Below are 21,071 nucleotides of genomic sequence, written 5' to 3' on the forward strand. Positions count from 1 at the left end.
TTGAGTGGCGCTTCACTCGGTCACCCCCGGGACCCAGCAGGTCTCCCAGCGAGCCGTGGTTACTAGGCGCGAGAGCGTCCATGGCAACCGCCAGCCACAGCGTTCTTCCTGCGCCCGCCGCCCGCCCCTCCTCCTACGGGCCAATCAGCTCCCGGAGAGCCGGCAGGGGCGGCCGTTGAGTGGTCCGCTGGCGCTGACGTCACAGGTGGGCAAGGCGGGACCAGGGCCGGACCGGTAGGGGTCCCAGCCCTCAAAGGCGGGACTGCGCGCCGACAGGTGAGTGGTCTCACCGGCTCCTGCGTGCCGCTGGGACGACCCCTCCAGGGTCCCCTTCCCCAGTGAGGCCCCAACGTCTGACCTCAGAATTGGGGGTGAAGTGGAAACCCTGGAATTCCTCTCCCCCACCTGCACCTCCCTGCTCCCACCCCTCAAAATAGAAACCGTCCAAACCCACTGGTACCCACTACCCAACCCCTACCCGGTGCCTTTGCAACTTACCTTTCTCATGCTCTGCAAGGATTGAGGAGTTATTTCTAAATAAGGAACCAGCAAAGGGGCGTCCGACCCCCCCCCCCCCCGCCCCTGTGCTCCCTCGTGTGATTTCTCAGTGCTGTGCGGTTCCACTGTCGCGCTGTGTCCTGCTTCATTAGCCGGGTTTCTAAGTGCCACCAAGGGGAGGGCCCTACAAACACCTGGCCGCTCAGAGAGGGTTCCTGAGGTTCCCATCAAGGCAGGTGTTCTCCCGCGGCCTGTGGCCATTTGTGTTCCTGCTCTGACCATGAAGCTCTTGTGTTTTGACCGTTTAGACCAAGTCCCTTTATGTTTCCCCCCTGGATGCTTATAATGATGCAGGTAAGCATTTTAGAAATGGGTTAAAATTAGTTGTCTGGTCACTGTGAAAAAAGGCAAGCAAATTGTTTCACTACTAGGCAAAGTGTTTTGGGGTTTCTGATAAAAATATTCTGCTGTTTCCTTTTTCTTTTTATTTATTTATGTTTAAATGTTTATTTTGAGAGAGAGAGAGCATGAGCAGGGGAGGGGCAGAGAGAGAGAGACGGAGAGAGAGAGAGAATCCCAAGCAGGCTCTGTGCTGTCACTGCAGAGCCCGATGTGGGGCTCGATCCCAAGAACGGTGAAATCATGACCTGAGCCGAAAGCAAGAGTCGGACTCTTAACCGACCGAGCCACTCAGGCGCCCGAACTCTTTTCTTTTTAAAATGAAATATTTTCCGCGGTAAGTAGAGCATTCAAGCATCCATGCATCCATCATGAGGCCTCCCTCCTATGTACCCTCTTGGGAATCGCGTCCCCTCTTTTCCTTTCCTGTCTGGTTTCCACTGCTCCCAAATGCTGAGGTCAGAGGTTGGGGCCTCACTGGGGAAGGGGACCCTGGAGGGGTCGTCCCAGCAGACGTACCTACCAGAATTTAGTGTTTACTTATACTCTGTGTATTTTTATACCGTTACTACTTATGTATTTGTCCAAAAATGAACGTATGGTGTTATTTTTCAAGTTTATATAATGGTGTCATGCTTTACATGCTCTAGGTCATGCATTTTAACTGCCCTGTGATAATGCTTTATGAACTTCCTACTGATGATGTGTGCATACTCCTGTTGATAGACTTTTCGACCGTTTGCTTTTAAAAATTGTTAGAAACATATTCTTGTACATTCTAATTGTGTACACACTCAACTTTCTCTAGGTATATATCAAAAAGTTGAATTGCTGAATCATAGGGAAGGTGCCTTTTCTTTTCTTTCTTCTTTTTCTTAAAGTATATTTTTATTTATGTTGAGAGAGAGAGAGAGAGAGAGAGACAGGGAGTGAGTGGGGGAAGGGCAGAGAGAGAGAGAGAGGGAGACAGAATCCCAAGCAGGCTCCACAGTGCAGAGCCTGATATGCGGCTTGAACTCACCAACTGTGAGATCATGACCTGAGCCGAAATCAAGAGTTGGACCCTTTAACTGGCTGAGCCACCCAGGCCCCAGGGGAAAGCGCTTTGTCAACTTTACTAGAGACTGCCCCATAGCTCTCCAGTGTATCCTCACGTATATTTCCACTCTCGGTGACGGGAGTGCCTTATTCAACATTTTTTTTTTTTTTGGAAGAAAGAGATTATTTAGCTTTTCCTGCCTTCTTGTTTAACATCTGCTTAAAAAGAAACTGCTTTAATGCTGAAATCTGATACAATTTGTTTAAAATTCTGCTGCTCATTAATGTATTGGGGGCAGTGTTTTCTTTCTGTTCCAGTTTGAAACTGGCAGTCATGAGATGACTATGACCAAGGGGGCTAAGGGGGACTGTATGTGATTATTTCAAGCCTATCTTGGTCACTGATCTGAGGCAGAGTGTGAAGCAAGTCATGTACTCCTACTCTACTTGTCATATCTTCTGCGGAAGATGATCTACAGGTTTTTATACCTTAAAATATTTATGAGTTTAAAGTCTTCCCTAAATATGCTAATAAAATATGTTTATCCAACCGAAGGTCATCTTTTGGATTGTCAGTGGAGCCTCCCAGTACTTAACAATCTTTGTGTGATTGATTGTATTTTTGGCATGTTAATATTTATAGAAGACAATTATAGCATTTTTTTCCCCAGTAGGTAAATAACTATTGCCTCCACATTAAATAAATATAGTCAAACACTGTATTTGACTTCATTTCTTAAAATGTTTTTCAGTCATGCCTAAAAGTATAATAAAAAAAAAAAACAATCGCATAATTTAGGGTCTGAATTTTTCCACAGCTATTTTCGGTCATTTTTCCAAAGAATTTGCTCGGTTTACTTGCAAACAGGAGACATTTATAGCATCAGCTGATTATCTTAGTATGTGCTGCACGAGCCCTGTTAAGATGTGCCTGAGTTAGAATTTAGAGATTTAAATGTTGTCAAAGGCACATCATCAAAGTAAGCTATAGGCTTTTTAAAAACTGAGGTATTATTCCCTCCTTAAAAGTTTGGTAGAATTCATCAACAAATCCATCTAGGTATGAGGTTTCCTTTGAGGAAAGATTTTAAACTATAGATGGAGTTCCTTTAACTACCAGAGGGCTATTCAGGTGATCAGTTTCCTCTTTAGTCAGTTTTGGTTGTTTGTATGTTTAAAGAATTTTGTCCATTTCATCTCTGTTGCCAAATTCCTTGGCATAAAGTTGTCAGTAACATTGCTTTATTAATGGTCTAATGTGGGCAGGGTGTATGGCAATACCTCTTTTTCATTCTTGATGTTGGTAATTTTTCATCCCTTTTTATCCTGATCAGTCTGGTGAGAGGTTTATCCATTTTATTGTTAGAATTTCACTGCTTTTGTTTTTCTGTTTGTCTGGTTTCTAGTTCATTGATTGTTCTCTTCTTATTATTTCTTTCCTTCTACTTTGGCTTTACTTTGCTTCCATCCTCCCCACCCCACTATTAAGAATAAAGTGGAGAGCACTGATTTTAGCTAATTCTTATTTTCTAGAATAATCACTGAAAAATCACTAAACACTGTTTAAGCTGAATCTCACAATTTTGACGTGCTCTGTTTTTATTCTCATTCAGTTCAAAATATTTTCTAGTTCCCCATGTGATTTCTTCACTGGCCTAGAGGATAAGTAGAAGTGTGTTAATTTCCTACGATTTGAGAAATTTCCAAATATCTTTCTATTATGGATTTCTAATTTAGTTTGATATGGTCAGAGAACATATTCTGTATCATCTCAGTATTTTATGTTTATTGAGAACTTGTTCAATGGTCAGTATATGGTCTACCTTGGTGAATATTCTGTGCAGTTGGAAATAGTATGTAATCTGCTGTTTAAAGATATTTTTTCTTTCAGTTTTATTGAGCCAAATTGAAATAAATATAGCACTATATAAGTTTAAGGTATACAGCATAATGTCTTAACTTACATGTGTTGTGAAATGATTACCACAATATTTGGTTAATATCTATCATCTCATATAGGTACAAAGAATCTGCTGCTTTGAATGGTGTGTTCTATAGGGGCAAATTATGTCCAGTTAGTTATATGGTCCAAATAACTTATTTATCAACCAATTTTCTATTTTTTCTAACAATTACTAACAGTTGAGTGTTGAAATATCTGACCATAGCTGTGGATCTATTTCTCATTTTAGTTCTGCCAGTTTTTGCTTTATGTGTTTAAAATTTTATTGATGGTTACATAGACATTGAAGATCGTTACATCTCTTTGATTAATACTTGTCTCCTTATTTCTCTCTTTATTTGTGATAATATCTACTGTTCTGAAGTCTGCTTGGTTTGTTATTAATATAGCCACTTCAGAATTCTTTTGATTTGTGTTTACATTGCATCTTTTTCTATACTTTTATTTTTAACTTATCTGTGTTTTATATTTAAAGTGGTTTTTTTTTGAGAAAGCATATCATTCAATATTGCTTGATAAAAACCAGCTTAAGAATCTGTGCCTTTTAATTTGATTGTTTAAACTATTTATTGTGAATATAATTATCAGTGTGGTGGGGTTTTTTGCTTACTATCTTGCTATTTGTTTTCTCTTTGTCTTATTTTTGTCTCTTTTCTCTTGGATTAATTATGCATCTTTTTAAGTCTTCCATTTCCCCCCTATCCTATTAGCTGATTAGTTTTAACTCTGTTCTATTTCTTTCTTAGAGAGTGTTCCAGGTCAGGACCCCTTTATACTCAAATAACCTTATGGTGAGGACCTCAAAGAGCTTTAGTTTATGTGGATCGCACCTATTTATATTTACTATATTAGAAATTAAATTGAAAAGTTAAAAATATTATTTAAAAATAAATAAGTATACAACTCATTATAGAGTAACGTAAATAATATGTTTTATTAAAAAGCTATGTTTCTGGAACAAAGATCATCTGGTGAGAAGAGTAGCATTGTTTTACATTTTTGGCAAAGTTCTTTGATCTCTGTCTTAGAAGCTGGGTTCTCCTGTCTACTGTATTCCGTCTGTTGTGATATCACATATCACATCACTTCTGGAAAACTCCATTGTAAATCTTGTGAGAGAATGAGAGTGAGAAAAGAAAACAGCACCTGAGTATTTACTATGAAAACAATTTTGACCTTGTCATCCCTGAGAAAGTTTCAAGCAAGTCTGTGGGTTCTTGGGTCATATCTTGGAAACTGATGCTCTAAATTTTACAATCTGTATCTTAAACTTATTGAAGTACATGTTTAAATAACATTATTCCATTTTAGCTATGACCCTTGCAGTAAGACATTTCCATTTCAGCTCTCCATCATGTGTGCTATTATGACCATATAATTTACTTCTATTTTTGCTACAAACCCCACAGTAATTTTTTGTTATTTCACTTTACACAACCGTCTTTTAAAGAAATTTAAGTTACGAAAGGATATCTTTTATATTAGCACACATACTTACCATTTCCGATACTTAATTTCTTTGTGTAGATCCAAGTCTCTATCTGGTATCATTTCCTTTTGCCTGAGGAATTTCTTTTAACAGTTCTTTCAGTGCAGTTCTGCTGATGATCAATGCCCTTGGCTTTTGTTTTCATGAAAAAATTTTACCCCACCTTCATCTTTGAAGGATGCTTCCACTGGATATACAGTTGTAGGCCTACACTTTCTCCCAGCCACTTAAAGATGTTGTTCGATCGTCTTCTGGCTTGCATAGTTTTTGACAAGAATTTTGCACTAATTCTTACCTTTGTTCATGTCTTTGTGGTGTGTCTTTTTGCTCTGATTCAAGTTTTTCTCTTTATCGTTGATTTTCAGCAATTTGATTATGATGATCTTTGAGGTGAGGGTGGGTGTGGCGATGATGATGGTAGTGTTGTGTGTGCATCTGTGTGCATGTGTATAGGGTGTGTTTACCCTCTTGGAGTGTTTAGAGCTTCTTGGACCTGGGAATTTATAGTTTTCATCAAATTTGGAAAATATACAGCCATTATTTCTTCAAATATTTTTCTGTCTCCCCTTTCTATATGACATTCCCAAGTACATGGTTTAGTCTAACACTTGATGATATGCCTAGGTTCCCGAAGATTCTCTCTTTCTCTCTCTCTTTTAAGTTAAAAAAGCCTGTACTTTGGTTTGATTAGATTTGAACTCACTAACTAGACTATGTCTAATTTGCTGTTAATCCCTTCTAGTGGAATTGTTCAAGTATATACTGTATAAGAACGTATTTTATGTTTTATTCCGAAAGTTACATTTGGTTCTTTTAAAAATCCTCCACGTCTCTCTTCATTACGTTCTTGTTTTCCTTTAACTACTTCCATATTGTTTCCTTGTTCTACCACATCTTTCCTGTTGACCGATTTTTTTTTTCCTAATCATATGTCACATTTTTCTGCTACTTGGCATGTTTGGTAATTTTGATTCAATGCTGGACATTGTTAGGTTACATACATGAATGTCTTGATGTCATCAGGCCATCAAATTACTTGCAGATTAATTTGATCCCTTTGAGGCCTCTTTTTAAGCTTTGCTAGAATGACTCTTCAGTACTTTCATTCCAGAGATGGGTCAGCCTCGTCTCTAACGTGTGACTCCTCTGGGTCTCCATGGAATGCTCCAGATTATCATCAACAACTCTCCACGCTGATTGGTCTGAGTTCAAAATGTCTCTCCACCCTCTGTGATCTCTAGAAATTGTTCAGTAACAACCCTGGCATCCTTCTTTGCCAAAGTTGGTGGAGCATCCCTTGATGTATGTACAGCCTGGTGCTCAGCAAAAACTCAAGCGGATGCCTACATAGACTTAGGGAGCTTGACTTATTCTGGAATCCTGCTTCACACCTTCCAGCTGTGTCAGCTTCTCAAAGTTCTGATCTCCTCCTCGACTCACACATGTTGACAGGCTCTGATCCGTTTTCATCTGTTTTTCCCATAATCTGGAAGTTGCCTCCAGGCAGAATGCCAGGACAATCAGAAGGCTTGCCTTATTTGTTTCTCTTCTCTCAGGAATCAGAGTCTCGTGCTGCTTATTGTCCAGTGTCTGAAAACAGGTGTTTCATATATTTGGTCTAGTTTTTTAGATGTAAGAGCTTAAGTCTAGTCTTTATTGCTCTATCATGGTTGGAGGTGAAAGTCTATTTTGAATTTTTAAATATCGCTTAGGCCATGACACTCTCAGTTTCTTTGACCAATAATGACTCGAAATAGAAGATGTTGCCATGCTGTCGTCTTTTGGTTGGTCCTCCTGAATGACTTTTGAGATGGCTGACTGGAGCTAGAACTTCTGTTGTGTGGCTGTATAGAACATTGTGTATCATGTAGAATATTGTGTCTCCGTGTGAAACTTACTGCCACCCACGAGGAGCTCTACATCTGTGAACATTAAACAACTGAGCTTTATGCATCAGATTCCAGATTTTTAAATTACGTCCCATCCTTAATTTAAAAATATAGCACTGGAAACTTTTGTAAACTGTATTGAATTTCTTCATCCGTACGTCTCCTCTGGGTTATGAACCTCAGCATTTCAAAAATCACCACTCAGAGTAGATGACTCATGGTTTGACAAACATGGGTTTAGATGCCTCAGGACCTCAACATAATAGGTGCTGGGCAAACATATGTGGTAATTCTACTCTTGGAATTCCTCGGTTGAAGGACCAAGGGAGTCGCTAGCTTTTATTGTCAAGAATTAAGAAAATCCAAGTAAGAGGGGTCCAGTGCCTGCTTGAAGCTTCTTGCTGAAGGAAAGATGACAAGATTATTTCTAGATTTGACTGGAGAAGAGTTTAGAACTGAAAGTAGCCATGGGGACCCGAAGGGCTCAAGTTGCTCTGAATTTGCTCTTCCGAAAAACAGCGTTTAGCTTTCAAACGGAGGTGAAGAGATGTGACTGATTATTAAGGTTTCTTTTTCACCGTCATGCTTCTAGGCTTGGCCAGTACCAGGTGTTTGGGCACTGAGGGAGGGAAGAATTGGGAAAAAGTCAGGAAGGTAGGGTTGTGTGGGCCATCACCACTGGCAGTGGGCAGCTGTTTCACCACATGTGGAACGAGTGCATTTTGATTTGACCACAATTCTACAAATAGATAATTTTGTGGTTTGGGGGCCAAAGGCCTCAAGACATAGCTATTGAAATAATCATCGAATATTTTTTTTTTTCCCAAGACGGGTATGGAATTGGATCTGATTTATTTTTCCTTTTCAGTAAATGGGTCCATAGACACTGACCCCCAAGTAGAATGACATTTAGATGCTGGAAAGTATGTCACAGACTACGGCATCTTGCCTTTCTGGACTAATAACGATCAAAAGTTCCAAACAATAGACTACTTTTCAAGGGGTAAGCAGGAGGAAGTGGAGCTCTATGTTCTAAGAGGGAGAGAAGTCAGAAACATATATTTTTAAAAATGTGTGCTCTAAATGATACATAAAATGATTAAGGTAATTCAATATTTGTATTTAAAAAGCTCTGTTCAGCATCGGGCTCTGGGCTGATGGCTCAGAGCCTGGAACCTGCTTCCGATTCTGTGTCTCCCTCTCTCTCTGCCCCTCCCCCGTTCATGCTCTGTCTCTCTCTGTCTCAAAAATAAATAAATGTTAAAAAAAATTAAAAAAAAAAAGGGGCGCCTGGGTGGCTCAGTTGGTTAAGCGTCCGACTTCAGCTCAGGTCACTATCTCATGGTCCGTGAGTTCGAGCCCCGCATCGGGCTCTGGGCTGATGGCTCAGAGCCTGGAGCCTGCTTCAGATTCTGTGTCTCCCTCTCTCTCTGCCCCTCCCCTGTTCATGCTCTGTCTCTCTCTGTCTCAAAAATAAACAAACGTTAAAAAAAAATTTAAAAAGCTCTGTTCGTATGTACAAATGGGATATAAGTAGATGCAGGTTTAAAGTAGCTTTAAAAACGATGCAGATGGTGGGGCGCCTGGGTGGCTTGGTCAGTTAAGCATCCGACTTCGGCTCAGGTCATGATCTCACCAGGTGTGAGTTCGAGCCCCGCGTCGGGCTCCGTGCTGACAGCTCGGAGCCTGGAGCCTGCTTCTGATTCTCTGTTTCCTTCTCTGTCTCTGCCCCTCCCCTGCTCACGCGCTCTCTCTCTCTCAAAAATAAACATTAAAAAAAATGATACATACGTTGGCATATGAATAGGAAAAATCTGGAAAGAAACAACAATTAATGAACCATTCAATGTCTACTTGGGGGGATGGATGGATATTTATCTTTTACTTTATATACTCTTTTGTATTGGTAGTTGAAAAAGCTAACATTTATCGAACATTGAATTTGTGCCCAGAACTGTGCTAAGCAATCCAAATACTTACCATTGTCTTGCTTGGGCTTCACAATTGCCCTAGAATGTCTATACTGGAGGTGCCTTGAGGTGGCAAGTTGCCAGGAAAAGGGAGCTAGGCACCTGCCTTGAGCTGTGTTTGCAAACCAAGCACACGGTTGTTACCCAAACCGTGTGCTCATTTAGGATCGCTTGGTGTGAGGGGTTCTGCCAGGCAACCCGTTTTTATTAACACCTCTCCTAACAGTCCAGAGAATTAAGCGCTATTATTATTGCCAATTTAGAGATGAGGAAATTGAGGCACAGAGAGTTTAAGTAACTTGCCCAGTGCCTCACAGCTAGTAAATAGCAGAGCCAAGATTTGAATCCCTGTCTGTTAAAATGCGTATTTCAGGCTCTTCATGTAGATTTGTTACAAGATAATAAATTTAAATCATAATTTAAAAAAATTCAGCAACTCAGATGGCTCATCTAAAAACTGTGATTTTAGTGTATTCTAGAAACAGAGATGGGAAAAAATCCTTTTGGAGCATATTATCGCCGGTAAAGGTGGCTGTCGAATTAGAACAGACACCTAATATGTTAGGGAGCACTGCTACTAAAACTAAGTCAAATGTGGCTTTTAATTTTCAAATTTTCACCAAAGATGAATTTATGTGACTGTCTATTTTTATGTTACCCCCCCCCTTTAAACAGAGAGATTTACAGACTGTGTCTGAGCATCATGGAGCCTCTAGGTTCCACGTTAACGGCAACTTACGCCCATCCTAAACCAACACCGACCAATTTTCTACCAGCCGTCAGTACTCTGGCATCCAGCTACAGGGACCGCTTCCCCCACAACAATGTAACCCATTCCTTGAGCCTTCCTTGGAGACCAAGCACGTACTACAAAGTAGCCTCCAACTCACCAACCTTGGGCCCGTACTGCACCAGATCTCAGAAGGTGTGCGACAATACCATGCTCCCCTTTGTTTCCAACCGAACCACTCTCTTCACAAGGTATACTCCTGATGACTGGTATAGGTCCAATCTAACCAACTATCTCGAATCCGACACTTCCCGACATAATTCCGAGAGGCTAAGGGTAGATACGTCTCGCCTGATTCAAGACAAGTATCAACACACAAGAAAAACTCAGGCAGACTCCACGCAAAATTTGGGAGAACGAGTCAATGACATAGGATTTTGGAAATCTGAGATCACTCATGAGTTGGATGCAATGATTGGAGAGACAAATGCACTCACTGATGTTAAGAAAAAATTGGAGAGGGCCTTGATGGAGACAGAAGCCCCTCTTCAGGTAAATATAAGACCTTTTGATGAAAAAACACTACGCGTTTGTATGATTGTAACCCACTGGTTGAATTACTGAGGTTATTGCCTATTGAATTATGTTTCCCTTCACCTGTAGAAGCCAACCTCCTATCAATGCATCTGTAATTAATTTCACCATTGGTAAAACTGTTACGAGTTTCATACAGAACAACTATTTAAATAGAAAGAATTCTGAATGCAAAGCAAAGGAGGCTAATTAGAAACTTTTTTTTTTTTATTTTTGAGGGAGAGAGAGTGAACGTGAGCAGGGGAGGGGCAGACAGAGGGAGACAGAGAATCCCAAGCAGGCTCTACACCATCAGTGCAGAGCCCTACTCAAGACTCAAACTCACGAACCATGAGATCATGACCTGAGCCGAAATCAAGAGTCGGTGCGTAACCGACTGAGCCACCCAGGCGCCCTGAGGGACATTCTTAAGACACACAACGTTTTATGGTGAGAATGCCATCTTCCCATCTATTAAATAGGCTGCTTGGTCATTGCTGTACCATTATTTGAGGAAAAAAAGTACCGTTCTTTTAATCTGTCTCGTGAAAGGCCTCCCTTGCGTATGCTGATTCCTTTTGAGGGCACAGTGAAACGTTCAAGACCATCTTAGGAGATAGAATGAGTTTGACTGAATAGAGAAATGGGCCTGAGGTCAAGCCAGTTCTGGTGATCGTGGGGGCAGCATTTTAATTTGTTGCTGGCCTCTGGTTACCTCTCACCCCCGAATGTATGATGGGAGGGCCCCCCTCCAAGCTCATTCTATGCCCCCCCCAACCATTGAAAGAAGACATTCTGTATTTGAAGATGCGTAAGTTACAGAAATTATTTCTGGAGGTGTATATATACTGATGAAGCTAACACCATTTTTCTTCACGCTTGTATGACTCATTTCCCACGTGATGAGCATTTGCAGGAGGTCTTTGTTATGACATCTGTGGCAGAAGGGTTTAGAGAATTAAGGAGCCAGAAGTCTAGTGGGTTGAAGAATTTGTTGGAGACCTCTGCACATTGTTACTTCTTATCTTGCCCCCCACCCCCGGTACCCCCACCAAACACAAGTACGCACAAACACGCACAACCACCAGAAATCCCAAGAAAGAGTGACGGTGCACGAACGATGTCCTTTTAAATTTACTTGTCATGAAATGTTTTTTGAAGATCGGAAGCCCTTCCATACTTTCTTCACGCTCTGGCTCATTTTGAGGATTCCTGGTCTGTTCTGCATCCCACCTGACCTTCAGAGTATCCTTGAAGTGACAGCCACTTACGCTCTGAATTTCCAGAGCACATTCAGTTTCTTCCTTTCAGTAGTAATCCTTTCAGTGAGATGGGCTTAATTTGAATATTTTTTTTATACAATTTTTGTCCGGATGTTCCTGTGTGCTAGAATGTTTACTATCAGCACAGTGTGAGAAGGTCTTGATTAAGATTAGTGTTTGCTGGGCATCCGACTTGGGCTCACGTCATGATCTCACAGTTCATGGGTTTGAGCCCCATGTCGGGCTCTGTGCTGACAGCTCAGAGCCTGGAGCCTGCCTCAGATTCTGTGTCTCCCTGTCTCTCTGCCCCTCCCCTGCTCGTGCTCTCTGTCCCTCTCTCAAAAATAAAAAAAAAACATTAAGAAAAATTTAAGATTAGAGTTAGTCACATGAACAGGTACATCTCAGAAGGGAAAACACAGATGATCAACTAATATGAGCAAAAAAGTTGGGGCGCCTGGGTGGCTCAGTTGGTTGAGCATCCGACTTCAGCTCAGGTCTTGATCTCACAGTTCATGAGTTCGAGTCCCGCGTCAGGCTCTGTGCTGACAGCTCGGAGCCTGGAGCCTGCTTCTCATTCTGTGTCTCCCTCTCTCTCTGCCCCTCCCCTGCTCATGCTGTCTCTCTCTTTGTCCCCAAAATAAATAAAACATTAAAAAAAAAAGTTAAAATTCAGGGATAAAAAAATTAAATCAATGATGTATCCATCTTTGGCCTATCATATCTGCAACAATGAAAACTGATGACATCTAGAGTTGGCCAAAGTACGGGAGATCGATACCTTTCTATGTGGCTGGTAAGATTAGTAGAGTCCTAATAGACTGTGGGTTAGTAGAAACTTACGAAAAGCAGGTTAGTGATACACATTAGAGTAATCAGCGTTCCTCTCAACCCCTTAATCCATCTTCTAGTAAATGTGACTTTTCCTATTAAAAAATGTGCATTCACTGAAAGATTTTGTTCAGTGACACTATGTCCAGATTACAGTATACATGCTATTATATTTTATGCTTAAAAGATTAAGATTATACAGTTGTTCCATGTCAAGAAATAGTCTTTGGAAAAGAGTATTTTAACATTTACATAATGTTCTTTCATACATAATTTATTGTTAGCAATCCAAGCTATTTTCCACTGGAGTCATTAACCTACTTTGTCTCGAAGAATATTTTATGACCGGAGCCTACCATTTAATGTCAATCCTAAAAAACATACTCTAAAATTGTAAGGGCATTATAACCTTCTTTAAAAAATTGTTTTTAAACTTTTATTCAGTTTTCAGAGACAGAGAGAGACAGACTGTGAATGGGGGAGGGGCAGAAAGAGAGGGAGACAGAATCCGAAGCAGGCTCCAGGCTCCGAGCTGTCAGCTCAGAGCCCGATGCGGGGCTCGAACTCACAAATGATGAGATTGTGACCTGAGCCGAAGTCGGACGCTTAACCGGCAGAGCCACCCAGGTGCTCCATAACCTTTCTTTTTTAAAATTAAAAACAACAAACAAAACAGGGATAGGAATATAGCTAGATCATTTTCTACTTTTCTATATTTTTTCTCTTTAATGGACAAGGCACGTTATTTTCGTAATTAGGAAACAATAAATGGAACTTGAAAAATAATCATTAAGATTTTTGGCTACACAAATATTTTGGCGTCTTTAAAGGTAATAATTTGTTTCTTCCTCACCCTCAGTCGAAAATATGTGGAAATAATATCTTGAAAACTATGTTTCAGGTTGTCGAACTATTTCTGTAGAAGAATTAATGCTAAGTAGTTTTCTCAGATGCTAATTTGTGGGAATCACGTAAATGTCATGTGCTTTATTTTGTCAACTTTCCAAATTAGAGTTTTTTTCACACTGATGTGAAGAGCTAACTCTATCTCTTAACTAGCAGTAGGGAGTTTCTTAGTTGTCACGGTGGGTCTCATACTAGATTTCCAAGAAAATGGCTTGAAAAATTGGTATTGGGAGTATCCATTGACTTGTTTTAGAAATAGGTCCTTAGAGCTGCTGGTCACTGATTTTAGTCAGTTTGGATTAGTGCTTTCTGTTCTTTGTGTATCTGTAGGTAGCCCGAGAATGTCTATTTCATCGAGAGAAGAGAATGGGAATTGATCTAGTTCATGACGATGTGGAAATCCAACTACTGACGGTAAATATGGGGGAAATGCACCAGTAAGGAGAAATGTAGTTGTAAACATGTCCTTAATGTATAGAAACAAACAAAAAATGATATTACATGAAGCCATTTATAAGTAAGAAGTTATAGTATCCAAATGTATATAGCATTTACAAAAGACACCTTTTTTTTTGGTTATACATGTAATAGATGTTTATTATATGTTCATTATATGTTCAATAGATGTAAGAGAGTTTGAAAGATACAGTATAGGATAAAGAAAGATAAAAAATCATCTGAAGTTCAGCTGGACAGAAATCACCTTTAATTTTGGAGAATTTCAGTTCATCCAGAGAATTTCAGAGAATTTCTTTTTGTTAGTTGTACTTAGGCACCACCCAACTTAAAGACACACAAACAGGTCTTCAAGATTCGAATGATACTGTGTACACAATTTGAATTGTGGTGGGTTGTTTTTCTGGATAAATGCTCAATGATGTTTATTCTTAGATATGGTTGTAGGGAAGGCACCACCGTTCTTTTTAAAGACTTAATTTTTTAAGAGCAGTTTGAGGTTCACAGCAAAATTGAGGGCAAGGCATAGAGATATCTCAGTTAGCTCCTGTCCCCATCCGGGCACAGCCTCCGCCCATTACTAGCACCCCCCACCCCCCCCGGAGTGGTACCTTTGTTACAATTGACAAACCTACACTGGTCCATCATTAACATCCAAAGTCCAGTTTTACCCTTAGGGTTCACTCTTGGTGGTGTAGATTCTGTGGGTTTGGACAAAGGTATCATAACATATCCATCATTGATGTATATGGTATTTTCACTTCCCTAAGACTCCTGTGTGCTCTGCCTAGTTATCCTTCCCTTCCCAAAGTGCTTTATTTAATTAAGAATTCTATTGGGGTCGTTTTCCCATAGCATTAGATATACATGAAGGTGTGATTTTAAGGGTTGCATTGGGTTCCACAATGTCAAGGTGCTATCATTAAAAAAAAAAAAAAATGAGTCCTCTCTTTTTCAATAGTGAAGCTGTCACCCTTTCTCACTCCCCCCCCCTTTTTTTTGCTATTTTAATAACACTGCAGTGTACAAAAATATTATTATTGATAACTGTATTTTTTCTGATTATTTCCTTAGAACACATTTCAAGAGACATAATCGATGTGTTAAAAGGCATATGCATTTGGGAAGTTTTGATATATAGCCAAATTGCCATCTAGAAGCTGAGATATATATATATATATGAGTATATATATATATATATACATATATATATATGAGTATATATATATATACATATATATATATTCCAAACCTTATATATATATTTCAATATATATATTCATATATATATAATATATATATTCTAAACCTTATATATATTTCAATATATATATTCATATATATTCATATATATATATTATATATATATATAATATATATATATTCCAAACCTTCCACCAATTAAATGTGATTTAGTTCTGAGTTCTTCGGCCTTCACTTCCCAGACTTACCCCCAGAAGATCTCTGCCATTCCTTTAGATGTCAGCCACGATGTGCCTCGAGCCCTCCCTCATCTTTTTTTTTTTTGGCCAGATTCTCTATTATGCCTTAGTCCTGTGTCCCTAAGTCCCAGAAATGTATTTCTGTTGGGGTTATAACCCTGTCACCCCTCCCCCACCTCTTTTTTTGGTTCCTATTTATGAAGCTCAAAAGTGTACTTTTCTTCTACCCTGATGCCTCCAGCCTTTCCCTTCCTAGTTTCGGTGCCACAGTTCTCCAGGCACAGTGCCATCGCTTGACCGTCTTCACCCTTTGTAGTCAGTCTGTAGCTCCTGTAAATTATTCCTCTGATTTGATTCCCAGCCCTCTCCTTCCCATTCCGTTCTCCCTACTGGTCCTCCTTCCTAGCTGGCTTATGCAGAATCCCCACATATCTTCCCTTTGCTCGGATCCATACTACTCGTGATCACCAGAGGTTCTGTCCACTAAAAATCTCTTCCCGGACTTCCGAATCTCTAGGACCTTCCATTGTCTGGCTCTTACACCTTCTCCCTCTCATTTCCTACTCTGACCTGTTGAATTTCTGCCTCAGCCAATCGGTTCACTATCCCCGAACCAGCTTGGCTGGGTCCCACCAGTTGGCCTTTCCGTGACTGGTCCTTGGTAAAAGACGAATCCTTGGTAAGAAGGGCAATTGGACTAGCTAACAGCCTGGCCATCAGTAATTGTATCCTCGCAAGTTATCAGGGTTCCTTTTAACATTGTATTAAATTATTTTTAGTGATCTCTTGCCGTGAAGGGTCATAAGCAGAAGACTGTCCCTGGCTCTTCTGCTTTTCTTCACTGCCCGATTCTCTGAAAGAAATATGAGTGGAAATAAGAAACTCAGGGAAATTTGGCCACTACAGAGAGGTCACACAATCTACTTTGTAAAAGCCACAGACCCCAACTGCTGCACACGAGTGATCAGGAATAGAGTATCCTGAATATATAGTAGAGTTACAAGTCCCTTCCCAGTTCGAGAACGATAATGTTGTCTAGACCAGTAGCAGAGGCTGCTTTATATCCAGATAACGAAATCTGCAGCTAGAACAATGGTTCATCAGTTGAGGGGTACCTTGGTCATTGCCATTCGAGTAACGAGGGCACCCATATCTTACTCCAAGTGGTAATATTAGCATATCTTCTCTTTTTACCAGCACGACTCTACCTTTTTAGAATAATTAAATAAGCACCGGCAAAGACAAGAAATAGTCTTAAAAGGCCTGCTTTTCGCGAAGGCGGGTGCCTCGACATATTTTCTCGTGAATTCTGTTGACTCTGACTCACGTTCAGTGACAGCCATCAAATTCTTCCAGAATGGCTTCTCTTGGGGAACCGATCAGGGTACCGTCTTTTTGGTCCTCCCAGGCCAGGCTAACTCCTTGACCTAGTTAAGGCCAAATGAACCTTTGAGTACCTATTAATATATAAACTAACACTGGGGACAGTTCCAAAGGTCTTTGGTTTTAGGCATTCTCTATTCCATGAACCCTTCTCCACCCCCCCCACCCTGCTGGCCACCCTCTCTCTTTCTCCTTATGCCCCCTCCCCTGCTTGTGTGCTGTCTTCTCTGTCTAAGGGAAAAAAAATGGCCGCCCAGGTGGCTCAGTCGGCTGAACGTCTGACTTTGGCTCAGGTCACGATCTCACGGTTCGTGAGTTCAAACCCCACGTCGGGTTCTGTGCTGACAGCTTGGAGCCTGGAGCCTGCTTCAGATTCTGGCTCTCCCTCTCTCTCTGCCCTTCCCCTACTTGCCCTCTCTCTCCCTCTCTCTTTCGGTCAAAAATAAATAAACATTAAAAAAAGAATGAGAAGACTATATAGTTGAGTAGTAACTGATACTGGAGTGAAGAAGGCCTTTATAGTCAAATTAATGAAGGCAGATACCAAAAGGGGATATTTAATAGATTTGACATTATAGAAATCACGACTGTCTATGTGTCGAAACCACTATGTGAAAATACAAAGGCAAGGGACAAACTGGTTAAAAATATACATATATTTTAATACTATATGTATTTATGTATACAGTTATGACTTCTGTGATGGGAAAGGATTGCATTTTAAATATATAAATTAATAAGAAAAAAAGCCCCAGAAAAAGTGGAGACACAGGTGGTTCACAAAAGAAGAAAGCCGAACGATGAGCAAACATGAGTCAAACTATTAATTTCATCACGTTTGCTGTTTGGGGGAGGGGTCCTGTCGCCCCGGGAACAATGGAGAAGATCTGGTGGTGACCACGTAACAGGTGAGGTAATGAGGTGTACCCTCACTTGTGGTTATACAGGGGCACGGCTTCTGTGAAGGGCAGTTGGGCTGTATTTGTCAAAACCTCGACAAAAGGCATACCCTTTGGTGGTGTCCAAATTTTGACTGAGAGTGTTCATCACGGTATTGTTTAATGTCATGGGGAAACGTTCAAGGTTCAAATGAAAAGGCAGGCCACAAATAAGTGTGTCTAGTGTGATCACTCTGTGCTTGAAGTAGTGGCAGCAATGACCATGGGCACTTTTGAAATGTCTTCTCTCTCTCTTCTTTTTTTTTTAATGTTTTTTTTTTTAATTTATTTCTGAGACAGAGAGAGACAGAGCCTGAGTGGGGGAGGGGCAGAGAGAGAGAGAGACTCAGAATCCGAAGCAGGCTCCAGGCTCTGAGCCATCAGCACAGAGCCCGATGTGGGGCTTGAACTCACAAACCGTGAGATCATGACCTGAGCCGAAGTCGGGTGCTTAACAGACTGAGCCACCCAGGCGCCCCTGAAATGTCTTCTTGCTGCTGTCTTGGGTTTCTGGGTTTTCTTATGTGAACACGATCTTCAGAGGGAAGCGAGAAATGTTTATTTAAAACATCTGTGATACAACACATGCTATGTAATAGTGCATGTATCCTGGCGGCATCTGAATGCCATGCACGTGGACAAGGAGAGAGGCTACAAAGGTGTTTGTAGGAGTGTGAGAGCTGAACTGCAAGGGCACAGGCAGGGCCGAGGGAGGGCTGGCCTCCTGGTGTGGAGGTCAAGTTTCCATTTGGACCAAAGAGCTGGGTCTGTTGGAGGTTACATGCCCCGCCAGAGGGAAGTCCCTTATTGGCTGTTCCTCTGTCTCCCCAGTTTATCGTCTCTGAAGAATAGTTATAAAAGAAGCCTGAGTTAAATTCACCAGAATGTCTGTATTTACGTACCGTTTGATTGTTTTGATTAAGGACCAGAGATAAAAATAAAGAAAAATGCGACAGTTTTATCCCCGTCCCGACTAGTTCCTTCATGTAATTTTCCGGTAGCTCCAGAAAAGGGAAACTCTCATTCTCATGTTTAGATTGCAGCATCATGAGGGGATGTCGGTAATTAAGGGGATGTAAAAACTGTTCTCTTGTTTTTATTTGACACTTTCTTTTTTTTTCCCCCCAGGAACCAAGTTGCCCTTTATTGATGTGTTGTCACGTTGTTGGATGTTGTACCTGATGATGAAAAACGTTAATGTGTTTTGTTTTTTAATCGCATAGGAGGTTGACATTATTCTGTGCTGTGAAGAAAGGATGAAGCTTCATTTGGATAAGGCCATCGCTCAACTTGCGTAAGTTGTAACTCTATATACAACGTAAAATCACGTCTCCAAACTGTGCTATTGTGCCTCCTGTTTAAATTTCTCTTAGCGTCTTATGTAAGGATTTGTTGTAGATGGATACACATACACACACGTGCATGCACACCTATACATTTTAATTTTATTTATTTTATTTTTAAAAAGTTTTATTTTTTTACATTTTTTAAAAATTTTTTTAATTTAATTTTTTTAAATTTCCATTCAAGTTAGTTAGCATCTAGTGCAACAATGATTTCAGTAGATTCCTTAGTGCCCCTGACCCATCTAGCCTCTCCCCCCTCCTACACCCCCTCCTGTAACCCTCTGTTCTCCATATTTATGAGTCTCTTCTGTTTTGTCCCCCTCCTTGTTTTTATATTCTTTTTGTTTTCCTTCCCTTATATTCATCTGTTTTGTCTCTTAAAGTCCTCATATGAGTGAAGTCATGTGAGTTTTGTCTTTCTCTGACTGACTAATTTCACTTAGTGTAATACCCTTCAGTTCCATCCACGTAGTTGCAAATGGCAAGATTTCATTCTTTTTGATTGCCGAGTAATACTCCATTGTGTATATATACCAACCACATTCTTTATCCATTCACCCATCCATGGACGTGTGGGCTCTTTCCATACTTTGCCTGTTGTTGATAGTGCTGCTGTAAACATGGGGGTGCATGTGTCCCTTCGAAACAGCACATCTGTATCCCTTGGATAAACACCTAACAGTGCAATTGCTGGGTTGTAGGGTAGTTCTATTTTTAGTTTTTTGAGGAAACTTTATACTGTTTTCCAGAGTGGCTGCACCAGCTTACATTCCCATATACATTTTTATTTGGAGGTTGAAATGAGGTTTTTTTAATTTCTATTTATTTTTGAGAGAAAGAGAGAGAGAGAGAGAGAGAGAGAGAGAGAGAGAGAGAGAGAATGTGCACACCAGTGGGGGAAGGGCTTCAGACTTGGAGTTGTCAGTGCAGAGCCCTAGTCAGGGCTTGAACTCAAACTGTGAGATCATGACCTGGGCCGGAACTGACTGAGCCACCCACGTGCCCTGGAGTGCTTGCTTTAAGTTCATAGTTAAAGAAATCATTTTAAGATGCTAAAGAAAGGATTTCTGCCCTAATTTGGAGACATGGCTAAGATTTCTTTCAACTCAGGCTTTCATTCTTTGATGAGAGAGTGACTGGTATATATTCAGCCCAACAGTTGGAGAAGTAATGAATTGTGGCTCACTTTAATGGTGATTTCCATAACTCCTTAAAGACTCAGACTTCCCTGATTGCCCACGGTCCCCTCCCCAGTGCTCTGGTTGTGCTATTACAGCACTGACTGCTTCCCATTGCATTACAATTGTTCGCCCATCCTACTCTCTACCAGAATACAAATTCCTCTTTTCTTGGCAATAGCAGATAGGAGGTATTTACTACTTATGATGGGGGTTGGGGCAAGGGAGAATAATAATCAAAGGAAGGTCTTAAGCAATGATAAACAGCTGTCAGCATAGAAAACACATTGGTTGAGCCTCTTCCCTAACATGACTAGAAAAATTAATGTTCGTCTGGTTATGGGTCATGGAAAGCAGCATCGAATATGTCATCCAAAGGAGAGGCTGCTTCTGCTAATATTAATGTTATCAAGGATAATGTGGGATAGCCTACAGGGTATACCTAAGTGTCATAGAGGTATCCATAGTGTCTGTATTGTTTGCTCACTGTGCCCATCAGGATTGATGCTCTGAAGTTTGGCGAGATTTAGATGGCTGAGATCTCTCTCTCTCTCTCTCTCTCTCTCTCTCTCTCTGTCTGATTGGAAAGGCTCTTTAGTACAGAAATACTGAAGAGAGGTAGAAGATTAGTTAAGGATGACTGACTGTACATGGTTTGGTTGACCATATACAGTTTTCCTGAGCTGTAACCACAAGGCAGTGCAGTTCTGACATTACTTCTTGGCTTCTGTTCCCTGGGAATCACAGAACCACAGTTTAGCATGGTTCACAGAATCGTGT

The 21,071-nt window shown here is 40.7% G+C and overlaps 1 protein-coding gene across 1 annotated transcript in view; it reads left to right on the forward strand.

Moving 5' to 3' along the window:
- The first annotated feature begins 225 nt into the window (after nt 1-225).
- TEKT3 (tektin 3) overlaps nt 226-21,071 on the forward strand; it is a 35,117-nt gene continuing 14,271 nt past the window's right edge. The window contains exons 1-4 of the mRNA XM_053892915.1: nt 226-276; nt 9,922-10,528; nt 13,879-13,962; nt 18,991-19,061. Coding sequence (XP_053748890.1) covers nt 9,950-10,528; nt 13,879-13,962; nt 18,991-19,061 — 734 coding nt within the window. The 5' untranslated portion in view covers nt 226-276; nt 9,922-9,949. The remainder of the gene's footprint in view (nt 277-9,921; nt 10,529-13,878; nt 13,963-18,990; nt 19,062-21,071) is intronic.

The sequence above is a fragment of the Panthera pardus genome, unplaced genomic scaffold (genome assembly GCF_024362965.1).
Source record: "Panthera pardus isolate Hobbes unplaced genomic scaffold, ASM2436296v1 HiC_scaffold_3, whole genome shotgun sequence".
NCBI classification, from domain to species: domain Eukaryota; kingdom Metazoa; phylum Chordata; class Mammalia; order Carnivora; family Felidae; genus Panthera; species Panthera pardus.